General features: G+C 38.5%; 1 protein-coding gene across 1 annotated transcript; it reads left to right on the top strand.

The window, feature by feature from the left end:
* Window positions 1–8722: 8722 nt before the first annotated feature.
* Window positions 8723–13085, top strand: LOC145781623 (uncharacterized). Its single transcript, XM_082593298.1, has 6 exons — window positions 8723–8870; window positions 9402–9553; window positions 10040–10717; window positions 11804–12070; window positions 12489–12599; window positions 12803–13085. Exons 1-6 carry the CDS (start codon window positions 8723–8725, stop codon window positions 12950–12952), a joined length of 1506 nt encoding a protein of 501 aa, XP_082449424.1. The 3' UTR covers window positions 12953–13085.
* Window positions 13086–13530: the final 445 nt, after the last annotated feature.

Below are 13530 nucleotides of genomic sequence, written 5' to 3'. Positions count from 1 at the left end.
TAAGATCATGTTTTCTAGGCCATTTTTCAGTAATAAAGCTAAGTCTCTATGTTTTCTTGTTGCTAATTCCTGGCTGAGATATTTGAATGTTTGGTATTGGCAAAACTCGCTCTTTTAATGCAGTTTCGTTTAAAATTATGAAAACTTTGTTTTAGAGACAACATTCTACTCTGATTCTACCACACCATTAAACACACAATTTTTAAAATTAAACAATACAACAAATTGAGTATAAAACTGAAAAGTCAGCGATAGAGCAAATTAACATAATTTTTTCCAGGGGGTGCCAACGTTTTTGCAGGGGGGCTTCGCCCCCCCCCTGCGCCCCCCCTAGTTACGGGCCTGCGTTGGAGGTAGCTACCGGAACACAAAAAAAATCATAACAAAACTTTTTGGAAAAACCTTTCGAAAGTTGCAATCAATGATTCCTTGTGCAGAGATTATGGGGTGGTTCGATCTGGTTTGCAGCTGAAGTTTGCTGTGTGGCTTTCTTTCAAAAGTACCAACGCATCCAAAATGTCTTGAAAAATGTCATTGTTGTAGCCTACAAATGGTTTAAATTTATGTCCCACATGCCCGCAACTGCACAACAGACATACGATGAAATTTTCATGGAACTTCAAACTCATCGACGATATATTTGAGTTTGTTGATACATTTGTCAATTCCAACAACTATCGAATGCTTTGCAATGTACGGTAGAATACATTTCCTTCGAATGATTCAGCTAGTTAAGTGGAGTTATAAAAGCGTTCTGTCCTCAGGAAAAAAAAATCATTTTCTTTTAAATTTATAATTGCCACTACAACTTTAGCTTGCAAGTAGTAGGCTAGCCTACTCTTCTCAGCTTTCTCTTACTTAGATTACATCTTCCTTTAATATCATTAACCGTATCTGTCACTGCTTCCTTTTGGCGTCAAGAGTTACTGGCCGAAACCATCAGGTCTACGTCTCTCTTATTGCTAATTACTCCGTCGGCTTATATCAAATAACAACGGGAAAAAGTATGCCGTTGGTCAAAAGCCTTATCTATCACTTCAATCAATTTATTTCGCAAAATATATTCGTGATTGTGTATTTTAGGTAGAAAAGGTGATAAAGACTCGGTTTTTGACCTATTTTCGCCATTTCTTGGTCAAATTTCTCAGTTGACATTTTATTTTGAAAGTCCTCTTGCATAGAACACAGAATTTCATCAATTTTGTTTTTCCGTTTTTGTGCGAACAGTATTCCATGCACTTTTTGCACTACAAAGCAATTTACGCAAATAATAAATTAAGACCAACTCCCTACCCAGACAGCAAAATCGACGTTGAATCAATGTGAAAATGACGGATTTTGCTGCCTGGGTAGAGAATGGAATTTTAGCGCCGTCGTGTCATGACGGACAGACACGGACAGACACAAAATGAAACCGCACGCTAATAGTAAACTGTCAATCAAACTATTGAATATCAGCAAATTTCTTGCATTTTATAACTGGCTGTGACAAAAGGTTTATTGTGAACTTCGCAATTATCCGATACCAACATAATCGAGATTAAAAGTTGGGGCAAGAAAAAAAAGTAAAAGTCAAAAAGTCTCAGGTTTCTAGCGTCACTGCTTCTATGTGAAATTGCTGAATTAGCAGAGGGCGAGACCATAAGGTCTACGCCAGTAACAGATACGGTTAAATTCATCAGTGAATCTTGTTTAGGACCGTAATCCACATAATGCAAAGCAGTCACAAATTTAAAACTGCTAGTTGTGGGTTACTTTAGCATTGACTCAGCTTCCGAGCAAGCTCTTGTTGGTTCCAACTTGATGCATTTAAGAAATATCTTTAGAGCTTCAATTGCAAAAGGGTAATGTAAAGCATTGGGTTTGACTGCACCACGCCCCGATTAACGTCTCGAAGTCAATTTTCTTTGCAAGATGATGGGACAGCTTTCTTCAGATTTTTCAGAATTTTTCCTCTGACTGGGCTATAACTTTAAAGATGCCATTAGCTTACAGATAATCAATTAGCCTACTCCAAAAATGATAAGACATTTGAACAACGCTGTCTGTAGGCAACATTATGAATTCCAACTAGATTTAGGCAACAACATCCATAAACAAAAACCTCAAATAAAGAAAAAACTCACTACCTTCCAAAATCACATCATGAGAAGCATGACCAACAAAAGGCTACTTGACCACACGAAAACAGAAGATCTTTTAACTATGACAAAATTAGATTCAATTGCAGCAATAAGTTAATAAAATCAAAAGTTTTAAAACAGTTCGGCCACACTTAAAGATCACAATTCGAAATCAGCAAAGTTTGCACAGAAGGCAAAGTAGAAGGAAAAAGAAAACGTGGCAGACAACCAAAACGATAGCAAGACAACATCCAATCATGGACCGGACTCAATTTGGCGACACTGGGCGAGCTGGCTCAAAATCGCCACTTTTGGAAGCAAATAAAAATAACTCATGTTGATGCGCAATCTGCTGCAGGCGGAGATGATGATTGATGATGATGATGATCCATAAACAAAAAATATACAGGATTTACTTTCTTTAATTGTGCTTGGACTGATACCTTTTACTTTCCCAGATAACTTATGTTGGATACAACATCCTATGCCTGGCCAACGCAGATTTTGAAGTTAAGGTTCAGTTGTCAAGAAAAAATAGTTCCCGCTTAGCTAAAACAGCACCAGTTTTCAAGTTGACACTATCAATACAATCGAAACCGTTCAGTGATACAGAAATCTTTTCAGCTTCAGATTTTACGTCTTTAATCTGTTCAACATCGCCTACCTTAACACGAAAATGATTTGTTCTTGATGAGAAGCATTGAGAGTGACATTTACAATGATTGAGAAATACTTGGAACTACGCACTTCATTTAAGAATTTGTTGATTATTTAGTTGGTACATTTTTACTTTAGTACTAAAAATGGGCCCCCCTCAAAAGTGCAAAAACAAAAAACTACTCGTTTTTTCTTTACAATGTTTTGCTAGGGGAGAAACTGGCTCGACTTCCCCCCTCTCGGAGCCACTGCTCAAGCGCACACCCCGAGAGTCGAACCAGCGCCGTTTGATTTGAGCCGGGCGCGTAACCACTCAGCTAACCAGGTGGCGTAACCACTGAGCTTGTTTACAATGCATAGGCTACTATGTATTTTACCATGATCATCAAAGCCGTACCAGGAAAAGTTAGAATAAAAAAACTACGGCACGGTATTGATTTGGTTTTGAAACTTTATCTTCGGACTGACAAAGCCTTGATTGGTTATTCCTGATAGTTTCGCATACTTGTAGAGAGTTTTGACGCAACACCAGTTACCGAGATTGCTGACAGAGTGAATTTTCCTATTGTTGAAGTGTTGTTGACGGGGAATTATACTCCATTCATTAGCTGCTGCTGAATGGAGAGCGGTCCTTAACGTGCGTTCAGTCCAGTTCAGTTTGTTTTTACTTTTGACCAGTATTTTTTTAAGGTGTTTTGGGGGACCGAAATACGGTCCCCCAAATTTCTCCAGCGGTTCTCCAAAATTTGGACTTGCAACTACAGTAGAAAAGTAATGGTTGTTTCTCACTATGTCTTGTCGATAATACGAATATAGCCTATACGATCAATATAGTTCACGTCCGGAAAAAAGAATAAGTGGAGGTACAGCTAACAGCTGATAATCAAAGAGTTATTCACAAAAGAAGTGCACCTTCGATACTCGTCAATGTTTATTTCTGATTTATGGCGCATAATGATCGGTTTTTACGTGTGGAAACATAACAAGCAGAAGCCAACAAGCACACTTTGTTTGATTGTGCAGAAAACTTGTTTGGCGGACGTGTTGGGCAGGCTGTTTGGTCGCTGTCACAATCATTTAAGCTGTGCCTTGTCGAATAATTCATTTTATGTTGCGTTGATTGTATGTAGTTATCGCTATTTTTTGGCTGTTTTTTTGGTATTTAAATGAAACACTTGCGGTCTCTTAAAACTATTTAGCGGTCACCCAAACCAAACCTTAAAAACAAACCTGCTTCTGACCATCACAACGAAAAACCAATATATAACGAACATAGCAGAGGTCTAGAAAAAGGTACAAGCGACAAAACGCGGACGTTATAACGTGCATGATACCAAAGCAGGACAATCAGTTTAAAAAATGGCACGGTGGCGCGTTGCTCAAGAGAACACCCCGAGAGTCGAACCAGCGTGCCGCTTGATCTTGAAGCTTCTTTGTTCACGAAGTCAAACTTTAACCAACTGAGCTATCGAGGCGGACTCTGTATATAACATTGGTACGATATTAAATTCAAAACCATGTTTGAATTATGACCAAATAATTTTAATCATTTATTTCCCAAGAAAAAGCTTTAAAAAAGCTTTATTGGTGATCAAAGGGAAGAAGGCAAATAGCCTAATAGGCTCCAAGGAAAAAGACCTGGGAACGCGATATCCATGTTTGCATGTAAAAAATAATTTCAGGACAGCTGCAAATTTTCTGCTTGCTATTTTGCACAATGTCTGTGATTTTCATATTTTTTTTTATAGATTTTTATATTTTTGTCGTAGTAGGAAAATTTCGAAAAATCTTCCCTGTGTGTCTCTAATCTTTCCCGATAGGCTATGACTGCAGTGGATCTAAATAAAAAAAATATTAACCTCCCAGAGTTTCAACAGAGCAATTTTTTTAAAGAAAATGGACAATCGGAAGATAAAGACCAACTTGTTGAAAGGGATTTCGGCCACACAAACTAAAGTATGGCAAGTTTTGTCGTAATATTGTCGGTTTTGTAGTCTCGGAATAGCTTTTTGTTTAAGACACACACTTTAGCAAAATAATTTTAATTTTCTTTAGAAGTTAGAATTGCAAAGTCTAGCTGTTTATAAGTTACATTAGGCTATTTGAAGTTTATTGAAAGTTTTAAATTATGTTTTTTATGACTCAAAAGGTTTTCTGTGGATTATTTATTGACGAAGGTTGTAGAGTGTTCTCCATTTCAGCTCAGTTTGTTTTTATTTCAATCCTGCACAACAAGAAACAATGGGCCAGTCGTTAGGCACTTTAACATGCTGATATCTAATTCAACCACGAACCATCAGATATTACTTTGTCCGTCCAATTGCGACCATTCCAGCATTCAGTCAGAGAGTTGATTATTATTACTTTGAACTTTGTTTGGTAATTACAGAAGAAAACAGAGCAATAGCAGTGGTGGGAAGATGCGTTTTTCCTTTGTTTCCAGAAACGCAACCTTGATGACGTCATGAACAGCATAGCTTCTGATTGGTTGATGGTTCGTGGTTGAATAGGATATCTGCATGTTAAAGTGCCCACCAGGCAAGTCTACAGTTTATGTTCTGTATGTTTTATAGACTTTTAGTGATATTTTGAAAATGTGTCTGAGAAAAAAATTGCCTGAAGGTTTTGATTTTTTCTTCTTTTGGAGAGAAGGCAAAATCCTTGTAGGCTATCTTTATTTAGCAAACTATCTCTCTGTAGAGCACGCTTTAACGTTCGCGTTTTGTCGCTTCAACATTTTTCCAGACCACTGCTATGTTATGGCAAGTGAGATTGTTAATTTTTTTTATTAGATGTTCGGAAGTAAAAACATGATGGTCATGATTCGCCTTATTGTACTCCAATATAATTGTACTCTACTCTACAACAGCTAAGGTCTTTTAGCGACATGGCTCATTTTTCTTATTTTGTATCAAGTTTACTATGTCATAGGCTACTTGTTCTCACTGCGTTATACAAGAAAGAATACAATCCATAGGCTACCGTTTTTAAAGTCTTCGGCTTGACCAGACCTGGAATCGATCTCAGACCTACTAGCACTAAAGCTGAATTTGAAACCACTCGACCACTGAGCTGGTAATAGCCTCTGCTAATAATGATAATAATAATCAGTGGTGGATTTCCAGAAGATTAGCTTCCGGAACGTTAGTTTTTTGCTTTCCAAATGCGCTAGGTGCCGTAGAAAAAATTTAGAAATATGCCCTTATGAGACTTTGAAACAACACACTTGATGTAGCCTACGTAAAACGTTGCTAAAGTAAGTAGACTATCATGGTCCATAGATAATAAGCGTTGTTCAATGCGTATATTCGTATTTTAGTGAAACAATAACACAAAAAAAATACAAGTTACAGCCTACAATTTTTTAAGACATTTATCGAATTCAAAATCATAAAACCTCTGTCGATTTCGCTCTCAATTGCCGGGTTACCGGGTCCCTGGCGTGACCAGGATCCAACATACTTCGTTGGTGAAAACTTTCTCAGTGAAGGACCGACTATTCGTATAAAGAGTAAACTTGAAACAGTTAGCCTACATAGTGTGTAGAGAAGCACGGTCAGATGTCAGTTTGAGGTTCATTTGTGAAAATCCGCACTCACACTCGCTCGATGAAATTGGAAGGAATTTTAGTGACGTTATCAAATTTTGAAGACTCTGAGATCTTCTTTTCGTAGTTGTATATTCACGAAGTCCTCTCACAGCTTCGCGTTCATCTAAGCGCACTCTCTTTGCCACTTCAATGATTTCGTTTTCTCCGTGTGTCATTACTGTGTCCTCTGACCAAGTAGTTGAATCAAGTATTTTGCAGCTGTTAATAAATGAAAAGTCTGTTGAATTCAACAAACGATTTTGGATGGAATTTTCTAAGTGATGATAGAAGATGCAGGAATTGATTGGCGGGCTATTTCCGCAATTGTTTACATGCAATTCCACACCTTTGAACTCTAAGTTTTCTTTCAGCATCCTTTGGCAATGCGATGATGTCGTCCGGGTTCGTTCCTTCGTGTTTCAAATAATTTTGCAAGATTATTAATTTCGTTATCTGCATCTCAAATAGTACATGCTCTGTTTTGCAGTTCAAGGTTTAGGCTACCGGTACTTCTGATAATTCTTGCGAGGATTCGTACATATCAAAGCCAAGTCCAACAAAAAATCCGTGGATGTTATCTTCGACAAGAATTCTTGATATTTCGCACGTTTCCGAAAATCTCTTGTGTCGCTACTAGCTCCCTTTTTGGAATGTTCGACAAGTGCTGGAAAATCATTCCAAACGGCATTAACTGTGCGGAAACTCGAGACTACCCAACGTGTGTCCAGTAGGCTACCCTTCCGATTTTCAACAACTGTACTTTAACAGCCACTGCACATTCACCCAATTCCCTGCTATTGTTAGGAGAAGCGTGGTAAAGGCTATAGCGCTTGTCCATAAAGATTGAAATCGATACGTATTACTGACTGATTTTACAACATCACGAACCGATAGTTCCAATCTATGGTTTGCATAATACCACACCACAATGTCTAGAAATTTATCACGAAGCAATTTTGCCACACCATTTTTGCGACCTATCATCACAGCCGCGCCATCACATACAACACCAATCAAACAAGAAGATAAAAATGTTGTAGTCATGCCATATTATTTTAGGCATCTCTTCAGGGAATCAAAGATGCCATTCGCCGTAAGACTAGCGAGCTCAACAAGGTCTACAACTACATTCACAGGTTCGCTTCCGTCAAGACTGGTACGAAGATATATTATCAAAGTGAATACCCGATTTAACGTGTTCGGCTCATCAAGAGTTATGGATATACTTTACTGAACAGGGCAAAGCATAATAAGAGTATAAAATATTTGAGCTTCCGGAACGCCGTTCCGGACAAGTCAACTTTTTGATCGAGCTTCCGGAGCGGCGCTCCGGACCGTTCCGGCTGAAATTCAGCCCTGATGATAATGTTATAGTTTTAATCAATTTTCGCTCTACAATTGCTAAGGTCTTTTAGCGACAGGGCTCATTTTTAATTTGTTGCTGATTTGCGATGTCACTACATTATCACCCGACTTATTCTCGTTGCGTTACGCTATGCAGGAAAGAACACAATCGGTAGGCCTACCGTTTTTAAAGTTTTCAGTTTGATCCGACCTAGAATCGATCTCGGATCTACCAGCACCAGAGCCGAAGGCGAAACCACTCGGCTACTAAACTGGTAATAGCCTTTGCTGTTTCAGCTAGAAAAATGCGTCTGTTCTGTAATGATTCTACCTCTGGCCTAAAGTAGCCTACACTTCTAGTGGTCTGTGGAAGAAGCCATCGCGTATTTATTAGATTTAGCGTGTTTTGATTTGAAGTCCGAGAATCTTATTGGTACCGTGCCCAAATTATGCTAACAACGGCCCTGTATAGCTACATGAGAAGCCGGTTTTGAGAGTTAGCCTTTCAGAGAGTGGATCAAACCTTTCAGCTTCGCCCATTGCCACGGTGAAGACAAAGGCTCGGTTTGGAAATCGTTTTGTGATTTATCATTTTTCCAAAACGAAATCAAACAGTATGAATTGCTTCTGTCCAGTATTATCCTGTGAGCTAGGTTTTTGAAAAGGGTTGATCTTGTGCTGCTTAGGTTTAAGCTATGAACAACGTTTTACTGAGGAAAACTGTCTCTTCTCCACATCGGAGCCAGTTCCACATATGTCACTAATAATTGGCACTGCAGCCTATTTGTATTTTACAAGTGAGTTAACCTATTATGCTTCGCATGTAAGCTTATAGGCTGATTCATTTATAGTTATGTATTCAGCAGTATTGTAATCTTAATATTTCAGCATAGCTAGTCCACAAAACGCCTATACAGCCGTATTTTTATTTTCACCACACTTACAACTAAATTCAATTTATTTAAGGTTATTGTTCTTTCATTTAAACTTCATAGCCTACAGTATAATTATGGCAACAACAAGTAAAACGCCATCAGCATCATCATTGCAAGATCAAATGGAAAAAGATTTATTAACCTGTCCTATATGCTGTGGGCGTTATAACAACCCGCGCGTCTTGAAATGCCAACATGCATTCTGTTACCAATGTCTTCATGGTAAGAGCTTTAAAAAAAAGTTACTGTAGCTTAAAATCTAATGTCAAAACAGTAAGCTATACTGCTGTTTGATCTGTTTTAAAACATTCTTTTCCAGTGTGAAACTTGATATTCATCTCCTTCTGAAACAATAATGGTAGAATTATAGCATATAAAACGATTGCTTTTCAATCGTGCAACCCTGGTTCGATTTCCGGTTTAAGCTGTTTAAAAAAATACCGCTCATCTCTACCCAAGTTGTGTTGTAACACGGCGAACTAGAGAATATTCTGGTTGTAAACAAAGTGGTTGGAAGTACGGTAGCTGCTAAAAGAAAGGCAGCCGTGAGAAAGGAACTGGCCACCTAAGCATTCGTCTATGTTAAGGCTTTGTGGATTGCAAACCCAAGGTTTTACTGTAGGCTATATGGGCACTAACGCATGCTTAAAGTTTTCAAAATTGTGTTACACTTATAGGCCTACTAGGTTGCTGAGTTATATTTTAAAGCGTAAATTTAAAGGCACAATTTGAAGGCACCATTTTTGCTTTTAGGCTGCTTCAAAGTTGCAGAAAAAAGCTCAAAAAAAACGATTAAATGTCCCGTTTGCCGCAAATCAACGAATATTCCTCAAAAAGGAGTAGATGACATTCCCACCAGTTTTGTAATAGCAGGCTTGCTCAATATGGTACAGGATTCTGAGAAGGTAATACGGTAGATGATTCTTGTAGGCTACTACCTTGGGCAACTTAGAATCCTGGCAAAGTTGAAAATAATTTTTATTACGTGATTGATTAAATCACAATTTTGATTCACGAAAGTACTTTACCAAAACTCAACTTAAAAATATTTTGCTTCCGTCTGGTTCAATGTTAATTTACGTATTAACTCTGAATACAATTGATTGAGTTTCGCTTTTAGCAGCATGATCGTTGCTTACTTCACTGTGTAGATTCTAACGATCTTTTTAAGCCTGATGCTGCAGCCTCAACTAAACCAAAGAGCCACATGAAAGAACCACTCACTGAATTCAACACCATTCGTCATAACACATGACTAGGGAACTGTGTTCCGAAAGCTCGTGTAATTCGATATTGCCACAACTAACTCGCAGCATCAGGCTTAAAAAGATCGTTAGAATCTACATAGTGAAGTAACTCTGAATAGTTACTTGAGAAAACTTTATTTTTAGAAAACTAAAAAGCAAGAAAAAGTTATGAAGTCTTCAGCAGATTCTAAACATGATAAACAGCCTGCAGCAAGAAAAAATGCAAAATTAAATTCCAAATCTGTGAAAGCCAAAAGTGCCGCAACAGGAAAGCACACAAATGCATTCAAGAACACTGGACGCTTTGAAAACAACAAAAAATGTGAAAAATTGCCTCCAAGTTCCAATACTACTACAGCACCTCTTTCAAGAACGGATTCCAACCAATCAAAAATTTATAGTAATTGCAGCAAAATAAGCAACATTGCTTTGCAAAAGAATTGCAATAAAGCAGCAGAAAACAAAAAAGTTTCTGCAACAAAGAAAGAAGTGAAATCAAAGCAAGTTGGAAAAATGGCTGGCAAATTTGGAAGTGATAACAAAACATCTAGAGTGCCAATCTCTAAAGCGAAAAAGCTATCAACATCAGCTTCTGTAAAAGTTGGCAGACACAGAAATTCAACTCAATGCGAAGGTTCCGCGCATCAGACCGAGCCAACTACAAGCAATGACAATCAAAGTAAAACAAAGAAAATGGACATCTCTGCGGAGAAAATAGTTTCAAGAAAAAAGAAGTCTGCGCTTCCTAAAGCAGATGAAAACGCCAATGTAAAAACTTTAAGGAACATCAAGGATTACGAAAATGAATCCGAAGAATCGGAAGTAAGTTAAGTTTCTTAGTCAGTTTCATGTTGACAGCTGGCCTATACTTTGTTAGGGCCGACGTTAAATTTTGAAAGCTGTAGGCTACAGATATGTTTAGCGGAAAGCACATGGTTTGGTTTTAAACCTTTATACGGTACTCGGGCTGACAAAGCCTCTGACCGGTTATTTCTGGTAGTTTCGCATACTTGTACAGAAGCTCTTAATTGACGCTGGGCGGTTAGGAAGATTGACAGAGTGAAGTTTCCTCTGGTTGATGGTGTTGTTGCCGAGGAATTATTCCATCTACTAGGTGCCGCTGAATGGAGAGCAGTCCTGAAATGCGCTGCTCAAGGGTACACATCGAAAGCCGAACCAACGCCGCGTGATCTTGAATCTGGTGCTTAACCACTGAGCTAACGGTGCTGTTTGCTGCAGCAGCAGCAGCATAGGCTAGTTACCAGCACAGTGATTTTAACCTTTTTTGTTGTTGGCACTACCTTTAAATAACAAACCAGTTTCCGCACCCCTCGTAGAACGCTAAAAAGTAATAGTCACCTACAATTCAGAATGTTGGTGAAAAGCCCGGTAAACAACCATAGCTTCTAACGACATTTATAACCAAGCCAAACTATTCAGCATCCCTGCATCCCCTAAAAACAGGTCTCGCAGCGCTTAGTGGCCCGTGCACTCCAGATTAAGACGCATGGGCTATAGTAGGTTTCGAATCTCGGGGTGTGCGGTTGAGCTACGCATTCTAAGGACTGCTTTCCATTAAGAGGCACCTAATGGATGGAATAATTTCTCGGCAATAACACTTCAACAATCGGATACTTCACTCTGTCAATCTCGGTTACCGTCCCTGCGTCAAAATTCTCTACAAGTGTGCGAAACTACCAGGAATAAACTATCAAAGTTTTGTCAGTTCGAGGATAAAGATTCAAAACCAACAAAGTAGGCCTATAGCCTAAGCAGTAGCCTATCGTAGTCAGCATTTTGTCTGGTCACAAATCTAACTCTGGCTTGCCTTCAAAACAAACTTGAAAAGTTTTAGTACACTATATCAGTAGTTTTACAAGAATTTTTTTTCCTGGTTTTGCTATTCAGCTTGACTCGGTATATGAAGACGAATATACTCTGTCGAGTCAGTCGGGCAGTTACGACGACGAAAGCGAAACTTCCTACACTGACAGCTCTGACGAACGCGACCGCTATGATTCCAGCAGTGGCAGTTACGATGACGAAGGAAGCAGCAGCGACTCGTATAGCGATATATCTAGCTTCTCTACAAGCACAGATGATGAATCGTCAGATCCAGACTCGCCAACTATTCCAAAACTGCGAAGCTGCAGTGGAATTAAATTAAATATGAAGGTTGGTTGATTTAGGAGGCTACTAATAACCTACTGGTATAGCCTGTAGCCTACTGCAGCCTACACATAGGCCAGGGTTGCATGTGACAGCAGTGAATCTTTTAAACAGCCGATTTGGCCGTGAATTATTTTACGTGAGATTTACGGTACGGTAGTTGGGTAATCGGCAATTTTGATGAGTTGATTAGGCTATGCGGTTGATGCATAGCCGGGGGACAAAAATTGATTTGGGTATCTGCTTTGTGCTGTAGCCTATTGTAGGATTTGAATTGCTTACCATGCAAGGTTGAACTGCTTGGATCACAAAAGTTGCAGACATAGTAGTAGCCTAATATTTTTGTGTGTCGTAGATTTTGAATAAAACTAATTTCCAACTTTTTGCCATACTGTAACCTACATCGGAATTCTCATGCTTTCAGGTGTGCATATTTAACAAGAGAGGACGAAAGTTCAATGGAGTGGTTCGTGTTCTGGAGAAGTTTGTAAGAAGACCTCCAAAACAGACATGTGTTTATGCGGGAGTGCAACTGGTAATTTTTATGCAATGTGACACTAGATTAGTTCCGTGGTTGTGTTTTGCCATTGTAGAAATTCAATTCAATTTATTTATTTTTTGTACATTATTTTCTGAATAGACTGTCTTTTGAATCATATCGCAGAGCCGCTGCTGAATGTTGACATCTTCTTCGTTTTAATGTACCAATGCGTTTATAAAATTCCTATCACATTTCAGGAACAAAAAAACGCATGTCTATCAACTAAGGACTTGAAGGACATGGATGACAGCTATTTAAATGCATGGCTCGTGGATGCGTCGTATCCTTGTGCAGTTGTGCGAGTAGATCAATGTATTTCCTCTAAGCTACTAAAAGAATATTTGTAAAAGAATCTTTTAAAGGACCTTACAACTTTGTGAATGTTGGATGATTATCATGGTCAAATGTTCAAAGCCTCCTTTGAATTGCTACATAATTCTGCATCAGTGTAACAGAAGCGCTATTTTTGTTTTTTTATTAGCCAGACCATATTTGCTCAAGATGTGATTGCCTCAGCACCATGATTCGGATTGAGCGTAGCTTTATTATTATTCTTTTCTTTTTTTGAATAAATGTGTGCATGCAATAAAGTTCGGAATTGTTTTAATTACAAGCTTCAAACAAAAATAACATCAAGAGCCATTTCTCAATTTTCCACGGATGGATGATAATTTAAAACGAGTTTGAAAGCTCTGATGGTGCACGTGTTACCGTACTAAAATGGAGAGCAAAATTTTCTGCGTTGATTCTGATAATTTTGACCGAGTGCCGGCTTTAAACCTTCAATTGACAACCACTTTGTGAATACTTTGCGTCAGCGAAGATCGAACCTTCTAATTAGATAATAAAAACAGATTTCAGAAAAGCAACAGTTGTGAGAAAAAAAAAGGTTAAATCATCATCATGTGCCGTCTCTGAGCGGAAG

This window comes from Aplidium turbinatum, chromosome 13 (genome assembly GCF_918807975.1).
Source record: "Aplidium turbinatum chromosome 13, kaAplTurb1.1, whole genome shotgun sequence".
NCBI classification, from domain to species: Eukaryota; Metazoa; Chordata; class Ascidiacea; order Aplousobranchia; family Polyclinidae; genus Aplidium; species Aplidium turbinatum.
Note: the sequence above shows the minus strand (reverse complement) of the source record. Positions and strands in the feature narration are given on the sequence as shown.

What these genes read in the sequence shown, in the direction of transcription:
- LOC145781623 (XM_082593298.1), top strand. Translation starts at nt 8,723, where the DNA reads ATGGCAACAACAAGTAAAACGCCATCAGCATCATCATTGCAAGATCAA. An exon ending in CTGTTACCAATGTCTTCATG is followed by an intron (nt 8,871 to 9,401) that starts GTAAGAGCTTTA and finishes TTTTGCTTTTAG; the next exon opens with GCTGCTTCAAAGTTGCAGAA. An exon ending in TTTATGCGGGAGTGCAACTG is followed by an intron (nt 12,600 to 12,802) that starts GTAATTTTTATG and finishes ATCACATTTCAG; the next exon opens with GAACAAAAAAACGCATGTCT.